Raw genomic sequence first — 25,216 nt, forward strand, 5'->3', positions numbered from 1 at the left:
GGGACTTTGGTTTACCCCTTTATATGTTCCAACGATGGCTAAGGAAAGGGAGGGGGGTGAGATGCTTGTGAGGATATCTATCCAAAGCCTGCCCGGGCAGAGCCTCAGCTGTGGCTAATTGGGCTCCCCTCACTAATGAGGACTCGGGCAAAACAGCTGGCAGCCGCAGCCCCTGCAAATAATGGAATCATTAACTGACTGAGCCCCCTGGGCCGCTGGGAATGAGAGAATCATAGGCACAGATGCTCTTCAGAAAAAAAGGAGGGCAGGAGGGCAGAGGAGGTGGAGGGGAGGGCTGATCTGGGATCCAGGCTGCAGGTGCCTTCAGGAAAAACTCATTAGTCTTGACTAGGGGTGGGAGGATCAGGAGAATGGGGAGGAGGAAGGTGGACAGTGTTTTGGTTCAAGGTCAAGGGAGTTTGGGGCAGGCCATTGAAATGCTATTGAAAGGCATATTGCAGTGGGGGAAATATCCACTCAAATGGGAGGAAGAAGGCCTAGTTCCCCATTTAGAACTGAATATAACCCCTTAAATCTTGGCTCCAGACTACACCCCCAGACAATCTGGAGCTAAATTGAACTAGCTTAAGGGGAAATGGAAAGAACCCAGGCTTTTGGGCATCTGGGTTCAAGTTTTGACAGCTAGATGGCATAGTGGTGAAATCACTGACCTTGAGTCAGGAAAACCCAAGTTCAAATTCTGCTTCCAGATACTTACCAGCTATGTAACTCTGGACTTCATCACTCTCTACCTCAGTTTCCTTAACTGTTAAATGGGAATATAATAGCATCCATCTCCCTGAATTGTTGTGAGGATCAAATGAGATGACACAGAGTGCTTTGCAAACCTTAGAAGATTATATAGATGCTAGCTATTGTTATCATTCCTGTCTATACTCCTTGGAGATTATGAGGATCCCATTATGATTGCTAATAGCTAATTGATGCTGGATAAGTCTCAATTTTTTTTATCCTTTTGTTATTTTTTCTTTCGAACCATCCATGTGATTTTACTGGTATAGAGAACTCCCAGATGGGGGAAAAAACCAAAAAAAAACTTCCTTTACGGTGCAGATTGGCACCCACTCTGAAACTTATGGAGAGAGCTGCCTGAGAATCAAGGCAAGTGACTTGGGCAGGATCATACCTGCCAGCAATTGAGAGTCAGAGTTTAAGCCCATTCCACCCTGAGAAGGAAGCCAGCTATTACACCATGTTTCTCATCTACAGAATGGTTAAAAATAATGCTTGTACTACCTGCCTCACAAGGTTGTGAGCTAAGTATTTTGTAAACCTTAATGGAGATGTGAACTAGAATTAAGTAGATTCCAAGGAAGCAAAGTCATAAACAACCCAGAGTGAGCAGGTTTTGCCTCTGGGTGCATTTCATCATGGAGCTGGGAAGGTTCATTTCTTACCCTGGGCAATCACTGATCCTGGACCTTATCCTGAATTCATGTCCAGGTTGGCACCTTGGGGGGCCTGTTGCCATGGCACCCCTCTCCCAAGGCTGCCTTCCTTCAGTCTGAAGAAAACAAGATTCAGAACTCCCTTTCTCCCAATAGATTGGATTGTCCTCTTCATGGCCTCCCCCTGAAATTCTTCCCTACCACAACCTCTTGCCTCCCTCTATAGCTTTTTGGGGCCAGCTGATATTTTACCTGGGATAAAGGGGGAGGGCTCAAAGACCCTCACTCTGCCTTCCACGGAACAACTATTGTTTGGTGCTGTGCTCCTTGCCAGGAAGCAGGAGAACTAGAATCTGAGCTCAGTTGGGACCTTGGATCTTCTATAAAATAGAAATGAGCACTCCCTTTTCTTGCATGAAGACAGGAGGCTAGACAACAGTTTTCTCCCCAACCCCCAGCTCTAGAAACTAGGATGTGTCCTTGAGAGTCTTTTGTGCCTTTTCCTTCCTTGCCACTCCTGGTGTCCCTTACATTGCACTTGTAGTGTAAAATGAATTTTAATTCACACGCTAATAGAAATGACCACAGGATCTAGAGCTGGGAGACCATCCTTTTGTATTTCTCCTTTATTTGGCCCCTCCTAATTCCTAAACTTCCTCTGTCTTCTGCCAAGGTATTTATAGCACCTGTTTCCCCGAACCCCAAAGAACCAAAGGTTTCCCCTCCCCAACTCCAATTTTCTCTATTGGGAGGCAGTTACCTTGATGGGATAAGGAGCTCCGGTTAAGGTAGGGTAGCACTTGGGAATTATCTTCCAAAGATAAGTTTCTAGACATTATGTCATGGCTTGGCCCCTTAGGGAGGGAAGAAGGAAGGTAGGAGGTTGGGGGCCATAGATTTCAGGGAGGGGCTGAAGGCCTTCGAACAAACTCTGGCCTTGGAGAGAAGTGTGGGAGAAACAAAAGCAGGCTGCAGGGGAGGGCAGCATCAGGAAGTCACCCTGTTCCTCCTAGCATCACAAATACCCTTGACTTCTCCTTAGCAGCAGGCTTCTGACTAGATCAGCCAAAGGGAAGAGGGTCCACTTTCTCATCATCTCTGAGTAATAGATATACATGCAGTAGGTGCCCAGTATGGAACCATTAATCCTGCAGAATGTAGGGAAACAGTATTGTGCCTAAAGTCAGGGTGACTGACTTGGAATCCTGGTTGATGCTGATTGGCTGTGTGATGATATTTCAATTCCTTAACTTCTCTGAGTCTCCCTTTCACCACCTATAAAATGGGCATGTTAATACTCATAATACCTACTTCATTGGGCTATTGTGAGAAAGGTGCTTGTGGACCTTGAAGTACTCTATAAATATAGGTTTTATTGGGTTAAAGGGAACTCTTCTCCCTCTTGCTATCTTTGGTCTATTCAAGATCCAGCTCAAGGGTCAACTCCTACATAGACCTTTCCCAGTCTTCCCTGCCTCAATGGCTCCATCTTTTTATATATTTGCTCTTACCTATCTGTATATATGTTGTTTCTTGCCAGTCAACTGTAACCTTCTTACATTATTTTCATTTTTCTCTATCTATGCTCTTAATAAATGATTGTGGAGAATTAGCATCACGAGGAAAGAACTAGTGTTGGGTGGGGGTCATCAGAGAAAGCCCCGTGGAAGAAATGTGTTTGGAGCAGGGACCAGTTAGAAAGAAGAGAATGGGAATTCTCAGTGGTGGGAATGGCAGGATTTGAGTGTCTAGAGATAATGAAGGTGATTGAAAACTGGGGACAAAAGTTCTTAGTCAAAGAAGATCAGATGCAGGGGGAAATGGCCTCTCAGAGGGCATCCTCTGTGGCTGTGCAAAGAGTTTGTTTAAATCAGGATGTGCTATTGAGCCATTGAGCCTGGGAAGAGTTTATAACCTTCCCAACTGCAAGTGTAGTCAACTGTATTTTTTTTAAGGATTAATTACTTTAAAAACCAGACTCAGGTAAATCTAGGTGGTTTATTAGGGCCAGAGCCCAAGCGCCTCCTTTGAGGGAACGAACTAAGGCTTGCTCCAGAATTAAGGCTTGCTCCAGAGCACCAAATAAGGACTCAAGAAAATCAGATGTAATTTTGATCTTTCTGCCAAACTTTCTCTGCTTCTTTCTTCAGCATTTAAATTGTTTGTAACAAAGCTGCTTTAATCTCTCCTCTCATCCCAAACTTCATTTAAAAAATGGAATTAAGGCAGCTTGTGTCGTCCTGATTCTCAACTACATCTGCTAGTGTTGACTAGCCCCCAGAGGAGGTTCCCCCTTTGACACATCTGGCTCCTATTTTCTGTGCCAGCTTGGGGTGGGGGGAGGAGGCTGGCATTGGGCACACTGTGCCCTTTGTGAGGGTGCCTGAGTCATGGGGGTACACAGACGGTCAGCTGATCATGCCTTGCTGAGTTCTTCAAAGAGTCTGAGTCCTGGAGAGAGGAAAGGGGAAAGGTAGGGAACTGTGTCATTATCGAGGAATTTGGCATAGGCGGCCAGGGTTTAGTAATTGCCTTGCTTTCCGGAGGGGTGTGTTGTATAAGCCAGTGCATTTCCCACGGGAATTGAAAGCCCCGTGATTTAATAAGGTGACGTCCCAATTCAGTGCCTTTTACAGTAAGGGCTCAACAGCAACCCAGGATGCTCTCCACTTATTTTATAGGTGAAGCAACTGATGCAAATAGGGTTAAGTGACTTGCCCAGGATCACATGGCTAGTAAATGTCTGAGCCTGGATTTGAACTCATGAAGTCGAGTCTTCCTAACTCCAGGTCTGGTACTCCATCCACCCTGCCACACAGCTTTCCAACTATCCCTTTAAACGAGTAATTGATTAACATGTTAAGTAATATAGGATCAAATGCAGATCCTTAGGGTCCTCCATTAGAAACTTTTCTTCCAAGTTGACATCACATCCTTCAGGACTTCTCTTTGGGTCAGACCATTCAACCAATTCTGAATTCACCTAATTTTATACTATCAGCCAGTCTACATCTCTCCTTCTCACAAAAATAGCAGAAGAGATGTTATCGGTGCTAAATCAGGTATCTATTGCATTTCTAACCACATCAAAAAGGAAATGGAATCAAACTGATGTAACCTGTTTAAAGTTTTCTGATTTATTTTTATCTCATTTTCCTCTCTCAAAATATCCCTCTTCTGGCACTGAAAAAATTAAATATAATTGTGAAATGTAGAACTAGAGTTGATGACATATGTAACATTCTGCATCTGTAGTCCTCCACCTCTTTTATATTGAGAAGAGGGAGCTATGTTTTGCCATCTGTTTTCTGGCCATGATAATCAGAGTAGGGCTGCCTTTCACTTTTGTTTTTATTTATATTATTGAAGTCATTGTACAGTTTGTTTTCCTGTTACTGTTTTTATACATAAATTGTCATTAAAGAAACTATACTGACTTCTTATGACTTACTACTTTCTTTTCTACATGTCCACTAACCTTCTCTTTAATATATTCTAGAATTTTATCAAGAATCAAAGTCCAGTTTACTGAACTCATGAGTCCAACATCTTCCTTGTTAATATTCTTTTTGTAAAAAATGACAAAATTAACCTTTTCTAGTTCTGTGACATGCCTTCTCTTCTCCAGGATCTTTCAAAGAAATAGACAATGGCTCGGCAGTTATATCCACCAGTTTTTTATCCCGTTAGCAGAGGATGTATGTCATTTGGTCTTGGTGCCTTGAACTCATCAAGTCCTTCAGTTAGGGACACCCCTTTCTTTCCCCTCCCACCCTTCTAAGGAAGTGAGAACAAACCTCCAAGCTGGGATGAGAATGCCATCTGGGAGAAATGTGATCTTGTAGGAAGGATTTGGGGATAGAGGTAAGTTGGGTCCAGATGGGAGACCATAAAATATAGAATAAAGAAGACAAGACCTGGAGTCTAAAGATATGAGGTTGCATCTTAATTTCCACTACTCACTGAGTTGTGTAATTTTGGACAGACACTTAACCTTGTTGTAAGTACCCTATCTGTACAATGATGGGGCTGGTCAGGTCCCTTTCAACTGTGAATCTTCCAACAGGGATTCTTGAGTGTCCCTCTCTTGTGCTCTGTGTTAATATGTCAACAGCCATTAAAGGTCTTTCACACTCTGGCCCTCATCTTCTTCTCCAAATTCACTTTCCTCAACTTTTCTATGGACTTCAGCCAAATCAAACTGACTTGGCTATTCTTTAATTGCATCCAGTTCTCTTCCCTTGCTCCATCTTTGCTCACATCATTCCTTTTTTCTCGGGATGTCCTTCTCTGTATTTTTATATATTGAATCATTGTCCATGTTCAAGGAGCTCAAAGCTTACTCATTCCAGTAAGCCATCCCTAATTCCCATAGCCATAAGGGAACTCAGATGATCAAGAAACTGGGAGGGAACTAACTCAGAAGCTTTCTAGTCTAACCCACCACCAAGGAGCGCAGATTAAATCACTTGTCCGAGGAAATTTTGGTATTAAGTGACTGAGTTGGGATGTGATCCCGGGTACCCTCATTACACTCTCCCACATTCAAAATTCCCTTCTGAATTCTTCAAAGAAGTTTTTATTTTATCCCATGCTTCCCCATGCAGTTGTATGTGTATGTCACATTTCCCTAACAAAATATAAGTTGTCTGAGTGTAGAAGTTAAGCATCCTTCACAGAATCTAGGAGAAGGGTGGGCACAGTAAGCTATTTGGAAATATTTGTTGAAAGAATGAATGTGTTTCCAGAAGGAGCTATGACTGCCCAAGGGCTTCCTTTTTTTTCTTTGTTCCATCTTACTGGAAGCTGGCAGTGAGAACAGAGGATGGCAGGGCAAGCCCTCATGTCCAAAAATTACTCATTTCCAAGGCAGCTGATGTTTCGCCATCTGCCAGATGGGACTTAATCCCATCACCCCCCTCCCAGAGGAATAGTAGAAGTTATTCTGCATCTGTGAAATTCATACAGCCCCCTGGCAGAAAGGATCAGGGCTAAGACTGAAGGTTTAATCAAATGGATCAAGTCCTTGAAGACCTTCCTTAAATCCTAAGGCCCATCTTGGCTTTACCTCAGGTAGTTCGATGGCTGATAGCTGGCACTTATGAGATTGCCCGAGATCTGGGAGGAACGCTGAATTTTGTAGGAAACTCCTCTGGGTCCTTGATCTTTGGAAACCTGCATTCTGGGCTCTGTGTGTGAACATGGCATACAGCCTATTGAAAATATAATCTTCCTTCTTCCCCACTTCCGAGAATGGCATTCAGCTCTTCATCTCTCAAGTGGATGAATAACCAGCATGAAGTGAATCAAAAGCCAGGTAGCTTCACCAGTCTGACTGACAGGTGCAAAGGGGCTTTGATTCCCAGGACATGAGTTCAAACCTCGGGTCTGGGTGATCTTGAGAAATCACTCAAGCTTTCTGAGGCTCATTCTCTCATCTGTGAAATGAAGGCTTGGCCTGGGTGACCTCTAAGTCCCTCCAAGTTCTAGAATTATGATGCTATGATCTGCTAAAATAGACAGGGCCATTACTCAGGGCTAAAGCTGGGGCACTCTGTCTGCCTTAAAGGTCCACAGGGTAGGCCTCAGAGAGGTGACTCCCAGGAAGAGCCATAGTGGATATGAGGAGGAAAGAGCCAGTTCTGGCTAGGAACGGGGGGGCAGAGCTTACTTATGGGCCAGTGTGATATTTTTCTTCTTTATAATATAATAGTTCTCTCTGCAAGAGAGAGCAGGTTTCTCAGGGAGGTTTTCTGGAGGCAGCCTTAGTTTCAGTTGAAAGTAATAATCACCCAAAACGCAGCCAGGTGTTAAAGTTCAGATCTTTTATTGCCTCCAATATAGCCCAGTTAGCTTTTCTTAGAGGCCCCTCTCTCTCTCTCTCTCCTTGGTTCTAAGAGCTCTTGCAGCTTTGTCCTTTGCTTCTGCCTCTGCTTCCTTCAGCCTCCAGCCAGCACCAAGTTGAATCTGTCTTGCCTCTGAAGAGCTCTTGCAGCTTTGTCCTTTGCTTCTGCCTCTGCCTCCAGCCAGCACCAAGGTAAAAGTTGTAATGAATCTTTCTTGCCTCCGAGAGAGGGCTTCTGGCTCTCCCAGAGTGCTCTGTGTCTGGCCCAGAGTGCTCCTCTCCAATGTAATTCAGCTGAACTCTCTCTAACCGGAAGTAACTAACCCGAAGCGAAGAGCCTATTTATATATGGATTTCCCAAAGGTTGACTCCTCCTTCTGGAGGCACACCCAAGGGAGGTGTGAATTCACAAAGTTACAAAGTTAACTTTGGCACTTGGCCACTGAAGGACTTGGCACTGAAGGACTGAGGGGTCAGTGCATCCAGGCTTTTCTGAGCTCCTGAGAAAGGTAGGGCTTGATCGTCAAGGCAAAAATAAAAAAGTATGGGATATAATTTTTAAAAAAGAATAAAGAGTTGGAGCAGGGGATCTGAGCTTTGGGCTCTCATGAGTTGCTTAAACTTTCCCAGCCCCATATTCCTCACCTGTCAAATGAGGGGTTCGGACTCGATTCCATGGAGGTGCCCTCTCTGCACATCTCTGCTTTTGCTTTGTTTTATCCATCCCGATCCTCGTGTTCTACAAGCTCCCCAAGACACCTGCTCCCTCCTGCCTGAACCTGGGAGTCATTCGGTAAGAATAAAAGCCCAGCCTCTCTCGGGACAGTTTCCCTCCCAAGCCGCCGTCCTAAGCATTTGACTGGTCTGAGATGGTGTGAGCAGAGGGACTGAGTCCCAGCGTCTCTTAGCTTAGCTCCCCAGCTCCCCTCGCTACCTTTGCTGGGCCACCAAGCTTCCCACTCCAGTCCTTCCACTCCGTCCCCTTTCTTATTTCCAACTAACCTCCTGGCTGACTCATTTCTCTCCATTCATTGGAAAACAAATGAGATCCTAGGGAAAAAAGGAGTTCTCTCCCCTCCCCCTTCCCTCCCTCTCCCCCCCACCCCTCTTCCCCCCCCCCCCGCCACCCCCGCTTCTACACACACACACACACACACACACCATCATCACGGACGCGCACACATACCCCACCCTCCCCTCTCACTGGCTGCCAGCCTTCGCTGCCGGGGAACAGACCCGCTTACAATTACCACCGTGACTCATCAGCCGAAAGCTCCGTCTTCGAAGTCCCATCCTCTCTGTGCCTCGGAAGAGCTCCGTCCGGCTCAGCACCAGGTACTGATCCGGGGCTGCTCAATCCCATGAGACCCGGCGGGGAAAAGGGGGGAGTGCCTTCCACAGTTGGAGGGGATGGGGCTGAAAGGGTCCTAGCCAGCAGTTGGGGCTTAAGGGTGGGAAGTCACTCGGGCATCCCTGACACTAGTCGGCTTGGGGGCTACCCAGAATTCTGTCATTCCAGAGTGAGCTGTGCTATATCTTGTTAGGGATTATTTTTTTTCTCAGTTTTGTTTTGAGTTTGGAATGGTTGCAAGATTACTCCACTTAATGATTTGGGGCATCTTCTTTTTCAGGGACCAGTTCTTGACATGGACTGGAGTAGAATGGATGAGTGAAATATGGAATGGAGGTGGAGGTGGAAAGGGGTAGAGGGTTGATGCTTTGGGGCACCTTGGTTCTAAGTGACCAGTTCTTGACAATAGGGACATGATGAGTGAAGGGAGTCCAGGTCATAGGAAGGCTAATCCCTGTTATTTGTAAATTCTGAATTTCCTCAAAATCTCGCCAGAATTCAAGGTGGAGTGGGAGTGCTGTAGGGAATTCTCAGAACCTGAGAGATGCTTTGAATTTGTTGGCTAAAAAGAGGGAGCAGAAGAGCAGGTGAAGTACGGTTAAGGGCAGTAGTTTCTAAACTTGGAAATCTGGGTGAATCAGCCTGCCCTCTGGCCCTTTTTCAGGGGAAGGAAACCCCTGGGCACTCCAACTGGTTCTGGCCTCATTGACTGGGGGGAGATGAAGTGGTAGAATTTTGTTTGCAGAAAGGTTCATATGATCACAGAATGCAAGTCGTGTGAGAGAATTTAGAGATAAATTAACCCAGACCTCCTCTCCCTCCCCTTTCTCCATTTTTGTAGCCCATAGTTATTGTTAAGTGGTTCAGTGTGACCTCAAGGACTTTATCCATAGCATTTTCTTGGCGAAGAATGGTTTGCCATTTCCTTCCCTGGTGTGTTCCCATTTTACAGATGAAAAACCGAGGCAAATAGGGATAAAGAGATTGTCCCATGGTCACACAACTAGTATCTGAGATCAGATCTTCCTGATTCCAAGCCCAGTGCTCTATCCACTGCACCACTCAGTTATCCATGGTAACCCATAGAGGTCAGGTTAAATAATTTCCCCAAAGTCACAGAACATTATTATTTTGTTATTATTTGTATACATTTTGTGTATTTATTATCATTATTTTATGCAAGTGGAAATTGAGGTTCTAAGTAGAAAGGGGTGTAATTTGTGTAGGGTCAGCCAGATAGCAAGTGCCTAAACCAGGAGTGGTGTCCACTCCTGGCTCTTGCTTAAGTCTATGAGCTCATCTCTCCTATATATGACGAAAGAAATAGACGGAAAGAGATGAAGAGGAGGATCCTCTGTGCCAGCCCACATTGGTACCCAGCTGTGTGGGCACTATCGATGGTAGCTATCCATGTGTCTGAGATTGAGCATCCTATCTCTGTCAGTGGTAACTAGAGGTGGAGCAAAGTGAGAGAACTGTGATTTCCCCAAAATCTCCCAGGAAGAAATGTAGGGGTGAGCCTCCCCTCAGCCACAAATACAAAAAAGCCCCAACGAGGAGTTAGGATGGGGGCATAAAGCTTCTGTGCAGAGGAAGTAAAGTTCTCACAGTGATAAGGGAAAAGCAACAGAAAGAAACCCTTCCTCAACTCCTTTCTTGCTTTTATTTTTCAGTTGTAATCGGATGGTATCTTACTGCAAAAGTTCAAGGATTTCCTCTCTCGCTCCGCTGCTTGTACCCACTGCCTCCCCAGCTGCCAGAGAGAAAGGCGGGTGCGGGACTGGGGAGGAAAGCCAGGCTGGGAGGAGGGTTAATTCCCTTAACTGTCAACGGTAAAACCTCAGACTAGCCCAGGTCCATTCCAGCTGGTTCCAACTGATAGATCTAGTGTTAGGGGAAACTTCTTTCTTGAGGAGATAAAGAACATGAGACCACTACTTCCTAATTCTTAAGGATTATTATTAATACCAGGCAACTTTATTATGACCTCAAGTGGTCCCTCCATTAAAAACAGGTGACCCTGCAGCCTGATCCATATTCCAATATCCCCGATTCTTTATGTCAATATAAAATTTCCTGCTGACATTTCTCCAAAGGATGGAGTGGGAGAGAAGTGCCCCCGATACATTTTGTCCCAGGGGAAATGATTTTACTGCAGAGTAGAATCTTTTCTCTTTCTTTGAGACCACCATAAAATTCTGGCCATGATTAAGGGATCAAAATCCAGCTCATTCTGCTTTTTAATTTCTGGGAATGTTAGGCTTTAAAAAAAAAAACATTCCTTTAAAACAGAAGGTTCATAACTCCTGGGAGTAAAGTTAAATTCTTAAGTTAGCTACTCATAGCCCTGACTTAGCTGCATGGCCGTTAGCACATCATTTCCCCTTCTTGAGATGTCCCTCAATAATGCCTCTCTCCCTATCTTCTTCCTCATAAGAGGTTCAAAAAAAAATCAAAGGCCCTAGGAATAGAGCCTTGTACTTTGAGTCAGAAAGATCTGAATTCAAATCCTGCCCGAGACACTCACTAATTGTGTGGTCTTTCAAGGAAGTCACCAAACCTCTACTTTAGTTTTTTTATCTGTAATATGCATATTTTTATTAGTATATCATATATGCACATTCTTTTGGTAAGAACTTCTCTCTCAAAAAACTGTTGCAAGGATCAACTAAAATAACACATGTCAAATGCTTTAAAAATATCAAAAAGGAGGGAAGAACAAGCCTTTATTAAGTACCTACTATGTGCCTGGCACTGTGCTAAGCACTTTGACAAATAGTCAAGGATCATTTGATCCTAACAACACTGTGACTTAGGTACTATTATTATAGAGCTATATAAATGGTAGTTTTTAAAAGTTAGAGTGCTTAGCACAGTGCCTAGTACATGAAAGGCACTTAATAAATGTTTATTGAATTGAATAGAATGAAAGCAACACTGTACTCTCTATCTAGCCTTCTTGGGGCTAATGCTAACGCCTGACCTCTCTAGACCTGGAGCAAACCACCTTCCCATCTCTGTGACTCATTTTCCTCCATCTGCTGAAGGGATTTGAACAAATAATCTCAAAAGGCCCCTTCGAACTCCAAATCCCATCACCTCATGCCATACACAAGGCAGTTGTACAAGCCTGGATGTGTGTGTGTACATGTGTGTAATGTAAGGCGTTGCCAAGATGCCCATTTTGGTGAGGTGGACTCTGTCCTGCCAGGGCACTTGGTTATGGAATCCCAACTGACCAAACCATACTCACAAGTGTCACAGACCTTACCCTTAATTTCAGTCAGCACAGAACATTGAGAATCCTTTAGGGTTTGCTCAGCAACAGCTTTGCAAGCACCTGTGCACCAGGGTTGGGCCCCAGCTGCCGGTGGGCAATGTCTGTGCCCAAGCTGGGCTGCTAGAGTAGCATCCTGCTTCTTATGGTTTTGTCCAGTAGCAGTCACTGCTCTTAGTCCCCTGAGTCCTTCCCAGAAGCCAGAAATGAGAAACTTTAAAATTCAACAGGTAATCCTTAGGATTTCCCAAGTGCCCTGATAAGACCATGACTTTTTTCTCAAAGAAAATAATTTTTCTTTAAAGTATCTTTCCCATGATTGGCTGGTTGCTCTGTAAGTTATTTATCAGGCCTAAGATCTTAAGAGCCTGGAAACATATGGCAATATCATAATGAGAAAAGCGGTTTGACACACCCACTACCCATGAAATCTTGAGTATGTCATTTAATCACCCTGAGGTCTCCATTTCTGCAATAAAAAGGTTGGATGAGGTGGCTTCTGAGCCTTTTCCACCTCTGACCGATGATCTTAGAACATGAATTTGGAAACCAACTCTAATTCCCTTGAATATAACCTCTTTGCTTCCCCCATTCTGATTCCTTCCTTTCATAAAATTAGGGGATTTTGTAGCCCTCAATCTTAGAATAATAACTTTCTTTTCTAGAGTAAATTAAAGTTTACAAGCAGCTCTCCTACAAGTAACATGTGAAGTAGCCTCCCATTTTACGGATGAAGAGGCACAGAGTTCTGATCTGATTTGTTTAGTATCACACAGTGTCAGAGCCAAGATTCAGAGCTAAGTCTTTTAACCCTAAAACCTGCTTTCTTTTTCACTAGACCACAGTCATCTATCTCTGCTCTCCATCCAACCTTCTCGGGGCTGACACTAAGTACTAAATCTCTTTATGATCTTGGAGAAACCATTTTCTAGGCAGTCTTCGTTTCTATAAAAGGGAGATGCCAGATTATATCATCTCTAAGGTCTTTTACTGAAATAAGACACGTATTTACAGTGTTCTATTGTTTTCCGAGTTCTGTACTAGACTCTGAAGTGGAGTGAGACAGTTCAGGGCATTCGTGAGGTGAATGGTCTGAACCCGTTCTTTCCCAGGCTTTCAAATTGACTTTTCCCTTTTCCCTAATCAGCCTCTTTGTCACTCAGCCAGACGCCTGGATCACCTTGCTACTTTTCACCAGGAGAGTCATTGGCACTGCACATCACTTTGGGGAGGATGAGGAGATATCTTTGTTTTTCCAAGCCCTTGCCAGTACATTTGCAAAGTACTCTGTGTTTTATGTCTTTGCATCAATTATTGCTTCCCAGAATTCAGTTCTGTGAGGTTGGTGAGGAAGCAATCATCAGCCTGTCTTTCTTTGGGCAAATAAAGAACTGGAAGCTTTCAGAAAGGCTGGTAATATAGCTGTAAGAGCCCAGGAGGATCCTGGAATCCAGTTCTGACTTCACTCCCCAGCTGGGTGATGCTGGCCAAGTCTCTTTCCTTCTCTGAGGCTCAGCTATCTCATCTAAAAATCATGACACTTTCACTAGCTATAGTTCCTAAAAGCTGAGGTGAGGAAAGTACTTTATGAATTGTGTGATGCTATAGAAACAGGAGCTTTCATCATGGTCATCAATGGGTGATGAGGATTGGGAATGAGATCAGTGTTTCCTGGGAACTCACTGAAATGCTGGACTTGTTTTCCAGTCACCAAAACCTCAAAGTAGCAAAGTTGAGCCTTTGGGACAAAGATCTAAACCTTGAGTTGTACTTATTGTTGTTTAGTCATTTCAGCCATATCCAGCTCTCCATGACCCCATTTGAAGTTTTCTTGGTAAAAGAAACTGGAGTGGTTTACCATTTCCTTCTCCAGCTCATTTAATAGTTGAGGAAACTGAGGCAACCAGAGTAAAGTGACACTCCTAGGCTCATATAACTAGTAAATGTACAGAACCAGATTTAAACTCAGGAAATTGAGTCTTCAGAGCTCTAGACCTAACACTCTATCCACTGTCACCTAGCCACTCCCAAGCCCTGAGATCTGAGTTCAAATTCCACATAAGCCACTTACTACCTATGGAACCTTAGGAAATTTCCTCAGTCGTGAAATGGGAACTTTTGATTGGACCAAAAGTTCTTAACCTCGGAGATCGGTGAACAGATTTCATTGGATCTATGAATTTGGATAGAAAAAGATTTACATCTTAATTTTCACCACTTTCTAAATTGAATATAAACAACAAAATGGTTCTGTAAGAAGAGGTTGCCGGTTGCCAAAGAAATTCAGGACACAAAAAATCGGCTGGAAACATCTCGAGTAGAGGATTTCTCTGGTATTCCAGTTCTCAATTCATGATCCTAGGTCATCCTCCCTGGGTCTCCCTGACTCCTGATCTCTCTGACCTCACCCCCAGGCCAGAACCTAGGAAAGCTGTGGATGCTGCCTCCTGCTCAGTAAAAAGCAGATTTCTCTAACAGTATGGGGTAAGCCATGGCCCCAGGTCATTTGACTCATGGGGACAGATGGAGAGGGAGGGAGGGAGATCATGTGGGCAAATTCCCAGCCCTAAGAATTGTGATAAGTCTTTCCCACTGAGAGAACTCAGACAATGAGCCCGGCATAAAGGACCCTTCTCACAGGCTTCTCTGTGTGTGAAGGGGGAGGAAGGGGAGAAAGGATCTAAACACACACACACACACACACACACACACACACACACACACAGAGCCATTTAACAATTTGTATTCTCCAGCCGAAGCTAGAAAAGCTCAGTTTTCCCAAAGTCCAAGAGCTGAGTAGGATAAATTCTTTTCACTGATGAGAGAAAATCCCCACGTAGTCAGTGAAAGGACAGAGAGATTGCCCATGAAAGTCACAATCCCAGTCTTTTGCCTGTGACCTTACAGATTCCGAATCTGTGCTGACAGCCTCCAGATGCAGATAGAGGATGGAGCCGTGGAGATTATTTGTGGTATTTAGGATTGGCAGCCTCGGGCCCAGACTAGAACTGGTCCTGGCATCCTCAGCCAAGGGAATCCTCCTAGCCTGATTCTTGGACAACCTTTAAGGGAGAGAGGATTTTACAGCTATGAAACCACAGAATATCAGTGCTGAAAAGAGCTTTAGGATATAGACTATTAGAGCTAGGAGTGTGACCTGGTAAACTCATCTGATCCAACTAGCTTATTTGACACATGAGAAAACCAAGACTCAGAGATGTTATGATTCGTTCATGTTTATGGATCTAAGATCTTTGTCTCTCAGGCCCTTGTGCCTTGTTTTTTGGTAATATTTATTTATTTATTTTAAATCAGAAGCCATCAAGGTTAAGTGACTTACCCAGAGTCACATAGCTAGTTATATGCCTGAAGTCAGATTTGAACTTGGGACTTCTCAACTCTGAAGCTGCTTCTCCATCCACTGAATCACCTACTTACCACTCCTTAGGGTTTTGAAAAATAAATTTTGAGGGGCACCTAGTTGATGTAGTAGATAGAGCACCAGCCCTGAAGTCATAAGGACCTGGGTTCAAATCTAGCATCAGTCACTTAACATTTTCTAACTTGAGCAAGTCACTTAACCCCAATTCCCTCAGCTAAATAAATGAATGAATGAATGAATGAATTTTGATAAGTCGGACACAATTGAAATGATTAAAGGACAACAGCATGATGTTGGTATGATGGGAACTAGAAGAGAGAATCTAATGATTCAGCAGAGTTTTTAAAAATCACTACAGAAATAATAGCTCAGAGGATCAAGTTTATGTACACTGAACTAAATACATCACATTTGATCCCATCTGATTCTTTAAAACCCCATTTGTTGTTCAGTTTTATTTGTTTGTTTGTTTTTGCGGAGGCAATTGGGGTTAAGTGACTTGCCCAGGGTCACACAGTGGGTTTGGTTTTTTTTTTTAAGTCATGTACAACACTTTGTGACTTCATTTGGGTCAAAGATATTGGAGCGGGGTTTGCTATTTCCTTCTCCAGCTCATTTTACAGATGAGGAAACTGAGGCAAGCATGGTTAAGTGCAGTGGTCACATAGCTAAAAAGTATCTGAAGTTGGATTTGAACTCAGGGAGATGAGTCTTCCTGATTCAAAACCCAATGATCTATCTAATGCACCACAGCATTTAAATCCATTAGTATATACAAAATCCATTATTGTTCGATCAGTTCAGCCACGTCCATGCATTCAAGCTATACATTTTTGAACATGATCAATGTGGACATTTGTTTTGCTGGATTGTGCCTATGTTGCACACGTATTTTCCTTTTCTTTCTTTCTCTTTTTAATTTTTCAATTTGGGGAGGAGGCAGTGGGAGAGAGAGATTAAATGCTTATAAAATGGAGTAATGAATTTAAAACAACAAAGGGATTTGGTAGCATCCGGGCTGGTGCAGTGAGCTGGAATTGTGGGAGAAGGTTTTTGTAGAGAGGTCTCCATGTTCTTGGCTGGTCTGGCTCCAGCCGTTGACTTGTGGGCGGTTGGTTCCTTTGTAAGTTTTGATCCTCAGGAAACTGAACTTTCCTTGGTTAGGATGACCCAAGCAGACCCAGAGGAAGTGGAAGCCTTCTTACTGGGGAAGGAACCTGGAGCTGAAGAGTGTTCAGTGTGTTTGAACATTAAAAGAACATTCAAATCATGGGTAACAGAAAGGAGAGCAGCAGGTGGGGCTTAGGAGTCTTGAGCAGAGCAGTTTCCGGGAATAGGACATGGCTATTTGTGTGTGTTTCTGGAGGGTTCCCCAAGGACACGGAGGTACATATTGTCCTAGAAATTACCCAGAAGCCCATCCTTAGATTGTCTTCAGGTTAAAGCCGAAGAACAATTTGCTTCCTGGCACAGAGTGAACTTGAAGAAAAGACTTTGGCTGATTAAAAACAGCAGCCAGTTCATAGAATCTTATTTATTAATAGATGCAGCTCCCAGTGCAGTATCCAGAATGCTGGACAAGCAGTAAGGAGACCTGAAACTTAGTCCCGCTCACTATGTCCCTTGACTTCCCTCTTTCCCAAAGTCTTTTCTATGGGGTGAGTGCGGGATATTAACTGGCACTTTAAGATCTGCAAATCGTATTGTATATATTTGATTCTCAAAAGAATGGGAAGAGCTAGCTATTATTTGCAAAATGCTCTAAAGGCATTGTCTCATTTTATCCAACTCTGAGAAGCAGGTGCTATTGTTATTCCCATTTTACAGATGGGGAAATTGAGGCAAGGTTAAGCAATTTTCCCAGGGCGATTTTCCCAGCTAGTATTTATTGCAAAATTCAAACTCAGGTGCCTCTGACTTAAGAGCACTGCTCTTTCTACCAGGTGTTACCTAGCAGCCCCCATAGGTTGTGATTTTATGAGTCTAATGTGTATTTACAAAGTTCTTTGTTATTCTAGCTCTGCTATTCATAAGCAATAGTATCGTAGACCTATTTTTAAATCTGTCAAATGATGGGGTTGGAATATATGATTTCTAATTTAATCCAATTAGTAATAATTAGAATCCTTTTTGGACACAGTTGTTGACACATGGACTTCCTCATCAGACTGTGGGCGCTTTGATAATAGTTGTTTGTTCCCTCTGTCTCATTCTGTATTTTGCCTAGTACAGTTCCTAGAATTAATGCTAGTTGATTGACCTCGTCCTTCACCCTCAAGGGACACAGTATGTACAGTCATTGGTATATACAAAACATATTGTTATTGTTCGGACATTTCAGCTGTGTCCACACATTTAAAAATATGGTTGTTGTTTTTTTTTAACATGGCCTTATCATATACATACATTGGCAAATGGAAACTATATTGTCGTTGTTCAATCGAGACTGACTCTTCATGACCCCATTTGGGGTTTTCTTGACAAAGATACTAATGTGGTTTGCCACTTCCTTCTCCAGTTCATTTTGCAGATGAGGAAACTGAGGCAAATGGGGTGAAGTGACTTGCCCAGAGTCACACAACTAATAAGAGTCTGAGGCTGGGTTTGAACTTGGGAACACGAGCCTTCCAAGTCCACTGCTCTGTGTAGTATGGCGTCCCCTGGCTGTCCTTATAGATCAGATCCTTCCTTACATTGAACCAAATGGGTTTCCCTGAGATTTCCTCCCTGTAAGTTTGAGTTTGTCCCCTGGAAGCATATAATCTCAAGTCCAGCCCTAAATACATGATCTATGATGATAATGAGATAAGCAATAATAATAATAATAATAATAGTTGACTTTATATAGTGCTTTAGGTTTTTAACCTAATGACACAAAATACACAGTCTCATTTGGGCCTCTATTAATTCTATGAAGTAAGAGTGTATAAGGATTGTTATAATAATAATGACAATATAACAATAATCATAATTATGATTATTATCCTTATTTTACCAATGAGGATATTGAAGCTCAGAAAAGTAATTTACTTGTGATCACATATCTAGTGAGTAATTTAGACAGGTCTTCCTAACACGGAAGCCACTATTCTACCCACAACACAAACATTTTTATTGGATGAGGGACTAGGACTCAGAGAGACCAATAGTCGCAAAGTCATCAGACCTTGGAATCAGAACTCAAACCTGGGCATCCCGACACTTAGTTCAGTCATACTTGTCACTCTATCCCATTATCTCCATGAATATAAGAAAAAAATTTAATACTTGAAGCAATTACAGTTTAATTGATATGAGCAATCTCTCCACTGATGCTGATTGCAACCCTTTGATAACTCGGCCATAAGCAAAGAAAAGTGATTGAATTTGGAGTCGGAGGACCGAGTTCTATTACTGGCTTTAATTCTTGTGATCTTGGTCCATTTTTCTGGGCTTCAGTTTCCTCATCTGTCAAGGGTGTTGAACTAACTACCTGACCTGTACAGCCCCTTCCAGCTTCAAATACACAGCACTGTGAACCTCAACAGTTGTTTCAGTTAAAAAACCCATCCTTATTCCCCTCCCCCAAATTTAGTGATGTCTTTCTAAACAACTTCTCTTTGAAGAGAAAACATTCTTTGTGTTTCCTTAGTTCAGTTAACCTAAGGCTCAGTAACTTAAAATCAGGGCTCCTGGCCCAGATGGGCTTAAGACACTCTCCCTTTATTTTTCTAATTTTTTCCCAATTACCAAGTTTGTTTTCTCTACACCCCATCCGATCCCCAATTGAAATGAAAGAAAAACAAAATCCCGTTAACATAATATAGCCAAATAAAACAAGTTCTAAAAATGAATGTCTCACTCTGCATCGCTGAGTCTGCATCCCTATCTGTCAGAAGGAAGATAGCAGAGTTCATTTTTGTGGTTGATATATAATCTGAGTTCTTGGGACTTTCAAAATTGGTTTTCTTTACAGTGTTATTTTTACAGTGTAAATTGTTCCATGGTTTTGTCTCCCTTTATGCTTCTTTTTTTCTGATTTTTTATTAAAGTTTTTTATTTACAAAACAGATGCACGGAATTAAGACAACTCTGAGATACCACTCTACACCTCCCAGATTGGTTAAGATGACAAGAAAAGATAATGATGAATGTTGGAGAGGATATGGGAAAAGTGGGACACTGATACATTGTGGGTGGAATTGTGAATGGATCCAACCATTCTGGAGAGCAGTTTGGAATTATGCATATGTTTTGTAAATAAAAGCTTTAATAAAAAAATTAAAAACAAAAACAAACCAAAAAAAAAAAAACATACGCATGGGTAATTTTTCAACATTGTGAAACCTTCTGTTCCAAATTTTCCCATCCTTCCCCCCACCTTCTCCTCTAGATGTCAGGTAATCCAATACATGTTAAATATGTTAAAATATATTAAATCCAATATATGTATACATATTTATGCAGTTATCTTGCTATACAAGAAAGATCACATCAAGAAGGAAAAAATAAATCTAAGAAAGAAAATAAAATCAAGCAAACAACAACCGAAAAAGTGAAAATGCTGTGCTGTGATCCACACTCAGTTCCCACTGTCCTCTGTCTGGGTGCAGATGGCTCTCTTCATCACAGAACAACTGGAACTGGTCTGAATCATCTCATTGTTGGAAAGAGTCACATTCATCAGAATTGATCATCCTATAATCTTGTTGCCATATATAATCTCATCACTCTTCATCAGTTCATACAAATCTTCCCAGGTTTTTCTGAATCCATTTTTTCTCATCATTTCTTATCACATCCCTTTATATTCATATACCCTAATTTGTTTAGCCACTTCCCAATTAATGGGAAACCGCTTTAGTCCTCAGTTGATTACCACCACAAAAAGAGCTGCTATAAATATTGTGCTTTTTTCTCCTTCTTTGATCTTTTTGCTGGGTCAAAAGGCATGCAGAGTTTCATGACTTATGGGACAAAGCTCCACATTTCTTCTCAGAATGGCTTCATTCTGTCCTTTCAGAAGTAGGAAATAGCAGGGTCCTGTTTCCAGAGCTTAGATCCTACCCTTGGCTGATAAGAGACAAGACTAAACAATACAATCAAGTTGAATGTGATGGCAGAGGTTGTGGCCTTTACTACTTGAGAGTTTGTCTAGATGACTTCTAAGGACCTTGATAACACTAAAACCATGAACCTATAATGCCACATGGTCCAATATCAATCGGCAGAAACCCTCTACCCCTATAACTCAGGAAATCCCACCTTATCTCCTAACATCATAGTAGTTTGCTCAGCCAACTCTTGGAGCTTTGAATGTCCTTGATCTCATTTCTAGTCTTGGATTCTGGGCTGGGAACAAATACCAAACACATCTAATCTCAAATCTTTCTGCCATGATGGCTTTGAGACATGCAACGAGATAATGTGCATGAATACACTAGACTGGAAATCCTTAACCTTTATTTTTTTTTGTATTGTGGTCCTTTTTAAAAATTTTATTATTTTTATTTTTATTTTTTCCTGAGGCAATTGGGGTTAAGTGACTTGCCCAGGGTCACACAGCCAGGAAGTGTTAAGTGTCTGAGGTCACATTTGAACTCAGGTCCTCCTGACTTCAGGGCTGGTGCTCTCTCCATTGCACCACCTAGCTGCCCCTCTTGTGGTCCTTTTTGCTGTGATAATGAAACCCTTCTCAGAACAGTGTTGTTAAATACACGGGAGTACAAAAGATCAAACAAAGTTAACAGGTGGATTTTTTTAAAGTTCATTCCTACATCAGGATCCCAGCTTCTTGGGACAGGCTTAATCCCAAAAGAGAAGTGACAGTCATTCGTAGTGATTGGACGGCATTAGAGTGTGAGCTGAGTGGGGTGACTCTGCCTTCCATAATCTGCAGTGGCTAGTGCTGTTCCTCAGTAACAGCGCTCACTTATCAAAGAACTCCGAAAACTGGTCTTTCCGAAGGTCAGAATTCGGATTTCCTCCTGAGCCACTAAACTGTCCTCTCAGAGCAATGGAGAGAGTAGCACCTCGTACCGGTTCTGCCAAAAGAGAGGACCGGCTGTTCCCATAAAGCATGAAGCACTCCCTCTGTGTATATGCTTAGTCACACAAGGCTTGGGCACAGGCCAGCCCCGAGAATGCAGTTTGCCATTACTTCTTGAAGCTTTGTGGATGTCTGAGAATGTGTCTGTAGGCTGGGGTCACATCTCCAGTACAGTGGCTCATCATAGGAACGTGGGTTAATAACGGCTGGATTTCAGTGCCCCCATGAGCCAGCCTCCTGGGTGAATCCCAGCAACTGCCAAGGACATCCAGCAGCACATTCTAGAGTTCCACCGTCATCTACCATACCTGATCCCAAACCAGAAGCCCTCCCTGGAGCTACAATGAGACCTCGTTCTAAAGATGAAGTCTGTATCGAATCCCTTCATTTTATGAATGAGGTACTTGAGAGTACGGAGAAAGGAGTGACATGAGAGAGTAAATCAAGGTCTTCCCTGAACAAAAAGTACTTCAACAGACTCCCCAGCAATACAATTCCCAGGTCACGTGACCAAAACATCACATCTGAAATCCCAGCACTCCTCCCTCATCCTCAATAACAATGGGATAATTTAAAGAGTCCTGGGAAGCCCTCCTTCTTGCAAAACTCCATCTATCTCAGTCCTTGGAAGTCTACCCTTAGACAGCCATTTCTTATTAAAGCTCTTCTTGTCTCTGAGAGGGGTGACATCTTTAAACCCCATCAGGTATCATTCTAGTAAGGTTAATTAACTGGTTCTTGGGAGGTGGAGACGCCTACATGTGTGGGAAAGGGAGTCTGGGAAAGAAGGTGCCAATTATCTACCAGCTTTGCCCAGGGTGGTTCTGGACAAGGGCTCTGGCTCCTGTACCAGTCTGATATTCTCAATATCTTTGGTCCTCATTCTGCCTCCATATCTGACACTGAAAATCCATGAATCCCAAGGATTGGAGTTATTCAGAACTTGGAACATAGAGTTATGGAGGGGGAAAGGGAGAAAGGAAGACCTTTTTCTTTGCATACCATGGAGGAGGTACTATGAAATAGAGGGAATAATGCCAGAGAGAAAGAGTCGATTCTTGCTTACTGTGTGAGCTTGGGACAGTCCATTAAATTCCCTGAGTCTCAGTTTCCTCACATATAAAATGACTATGATTTTTTTTGTGTAGCAAAATAACTGTATAAATATGTATACATACATTGTATTTAACATATACTTTAATATATTTAACATGTATTGGTCTACCTGCCATCTGGAGGAGGGGATCGGGGGAAGGAGGGGAAAAGTTGGAACAAAAGGTTTTGCAATTGTCAATGCTGAAAAACTACCCATGCATATATCTTGTAAATAAAAAATATTAAAAAACATATAAAATGACTGGATGCACTCTGATACTTCTTCTAGGTTTAGATATAAGAGCCTAAGGTCTTTATAGTTACTCCCAGTTATACATGAGGCATTGTGAGATAGTAGGAAGAGCTCTAGTTCTAGCCTCAAAAGAAACTTGGTATTGAATTCTACCTGTGCTATTTAGGAGTTGTGTGATCATGGGTAAGTCACTTGAAGTTATAAGTGACCTTAAGGTCTGGCTAGTCTAGCCTTCCCATTTTACAGATGAAGAAGCTGAAGCCCAGAGACTTCAAGTGACTTGCTTCTGAGTTTCAGTTGCCTCATCTATAAAATGGCTTCAATAATACCATAGCACACAATTCACAGATTTGCTGTGAGAAACAAATGAGATGATACTTGTGTTGTCCATTTATGGGCAAGGGATTGATGGGAAATGTCTTTGCAGCTGGGAGAAGGGACTAAAAGGTTACAGGAGGTATCTACCTACCCAGGAACTTTGGGACTTTACGGCCTCCTTGCCAAGAAGGGGCTACTTTTGTAAATTTCTCTGAATTTTTAAAATGCTATATAAGTATCGGCTTTAATTATGATCCTGTGAAGATAATACATGTGGCACGTGGCCCCTGTTCTCCTCATCTGAAACATTTTACGTAGGGAGGTCTCACACAAACATCCCTCAGCCTCAGGCAAGGTCTCCTCCCTCTTTCTCCACAGCCTCTTCAAGTGTCTAATTATAATTATCAGACACTAATAGGTTCAGTATGGTATTGTCAACAGTGGAAGCTAAACTGAACATTCATTAAGGAGTCAAGTTGTTAGAATGGATACAGCGCCCATCTTAGAAAAAACACTTGAGGCAAGGAGAGAAATCCAGCCATCTGTCACCTGCCATTTGGAATGAAGTAGGACAGGCTGGGGATGTTGTGGCTACTTCCTTCTCCTCCTGAGGAAGTTGGGTTTTGGGGGATCCTAGATCCCAGGCTGACAGAAGCCATCAAACAGGTAGGAAAACTCAGGATCCAAAACATTGTCTTTCCAGTCTTCCCAGTTCGTTCTGGGGATGCCTAATATAACCTGGGGTCACAGGAATTATAGCTGAAAGGGACATTAAAGATTAACCAGTTCAAATCCCTTATTGTATAGAAAGAAGTGAAAAATTTGTCCAAGATTACACAATTAGGAATAATTACTCACATTTAGAGGGTTCTTTAAGACTTGAAATGTACTTTTCCTATACAGCTTAGTGAAATAAATAGTATTCAACAACATTTATTAAATGCTTATTAAATATAAAATACAAAAACAAAAATCTCTGCTGTAAAGTAACTTACATTCTAGTGGGGGCCCATATAACATATAAGCAAGAGTATAAATACAAAGCATAGATACAAAGTCATTTCAAAATAGAGAAAGCCTATGTATTTACATCTAATAGCCTAATAATACAGATATTTTAAAAGAAATGGAATCTTAGAGACACTGACTTACCCAAGATCACACAGGTGGTAGTAATAATAACTGGCATTCAAAGTTGACAAGGTTTTTTCCTTGCAACAATCCCATGAGATGGGTAGCTCAAGTTTTATTTATCAGCATTTTAAAAATGAGATAATTGAGGTTCATAGATGTAAAAATGACTCACATAGCTCAAACAGGTAATAAGTAGCCAGGTTAAGATTTGAACCCAGGTCTTCTCATTCAATGCTGCCTGCCTCAGTTTCCTCATCTGTAAAATGAGCTGGAGAAGGGAATGACAAACCACTGAAGTCAGGACTTGATTCCCTCTTTCTTGGATCTCTTTGGACTGATCATCTATGAGGTCCCAGGCAAATAATCTAGTTTTTTAGTGTTCCAACTAGGTGCTCTCCATTACTTTTTTAAGTCTAGACAAGTAACAAAACAATAAAACCAAGCCCTGACTTACAAGGTTTGCCATTTGCTGTAGTCTAAATTCCCATGCCATGCCAAAAATTAAAAAATCAGCTCTCAAAAGCTAGCATGAGCTAGCCCTACCCCCTGGAAAGAATTCATATGTAGAAAAATATTCATAACAGCACTTTCTATAGTAGTAAAGAACTGGAAATTTATTGGGGAATGGATAAACAGACCATTGTATAGGAATATAAGAAATTTCTAGAGGAAGACACGTCTTCCATCAATGGAGGCTGACATCTTTTGCGCTATTTATGATCTTAGAGATTTGCTTAGTGAAGTGAGACACTATGTGATGTGCCCAGGGTCCCACAGCCAGCATGTATCAGAGGCCCAACTTGAACTTAGGCCCTCCCTTTTTCAAAGTCAGCTTCCTATTCATTCTGGCATACTGCCTCTCATAACACAACAAGGCAACATAATGCACCCTAGCATTTTCTAAGGCTGGATCATTTCCTTAGAGCTCCTCCTTATTTCCCCTATTACAGGAATAAGCATTTGAAGCGGGAGAGATGGGGAAGAGGCAAGAGAGTGGTGATTTTTTTTTTCCAATTAAGACATTTTAAAATGACGTACTACTAAACAGTACCCAGTATCCTGGACCAGAAGCCCAGAAACCCAGATTCAAATCAACTTTCCATTTCCTCACCTTAAAAACAGGC

The 25,216-nt window shown here is 42.3% G+C and overlaps 1 protein-coding gene across 1 annotated transcript in view; it reads left to right on the forward strand.

The window, feature by feature from the left end:
* Positions 1-7,619: 7,619 nt before the first annotated feature.
* ADGRG1 (adhesion G protein-coupled receptor G1) overlaps positions 7,620-25,216 on the forward strand; it is a 66,307-nt gene continuing 48,710 nt past the window's right edge. Inside the window, exons 1-2 of the mRNA XM_051974545.1 lie at positions 7,620-8,047; positions 8,469-8,589. Of these exons, the coding sequence (XP_051830505.1) occupies positions 7,862-8,047; positions 8,469-8,589 (307 nt within the window). The 5' untranslated portion in view covers positions 7,620-7,861. The remainder of the gene's footprint in view (positions 8,048-8,468; positions 8,590-25,216) is intronic.

Source organism: Antechinus flavipes, chromosome 2 (assembly GCF_016432865.1).
Source record: "Antechinus flavipes isolate AdamAnt ecotype Samford, QLD, Australia chromosome 2, AdamAnt_v2, whole genome shotgun sequence".
NCBI lineage: Eukaryota > Metazoa > Chordata > Mammalia > Dasyuromorphia > Dasyuridae > Antechinus > Antechinus flavipes.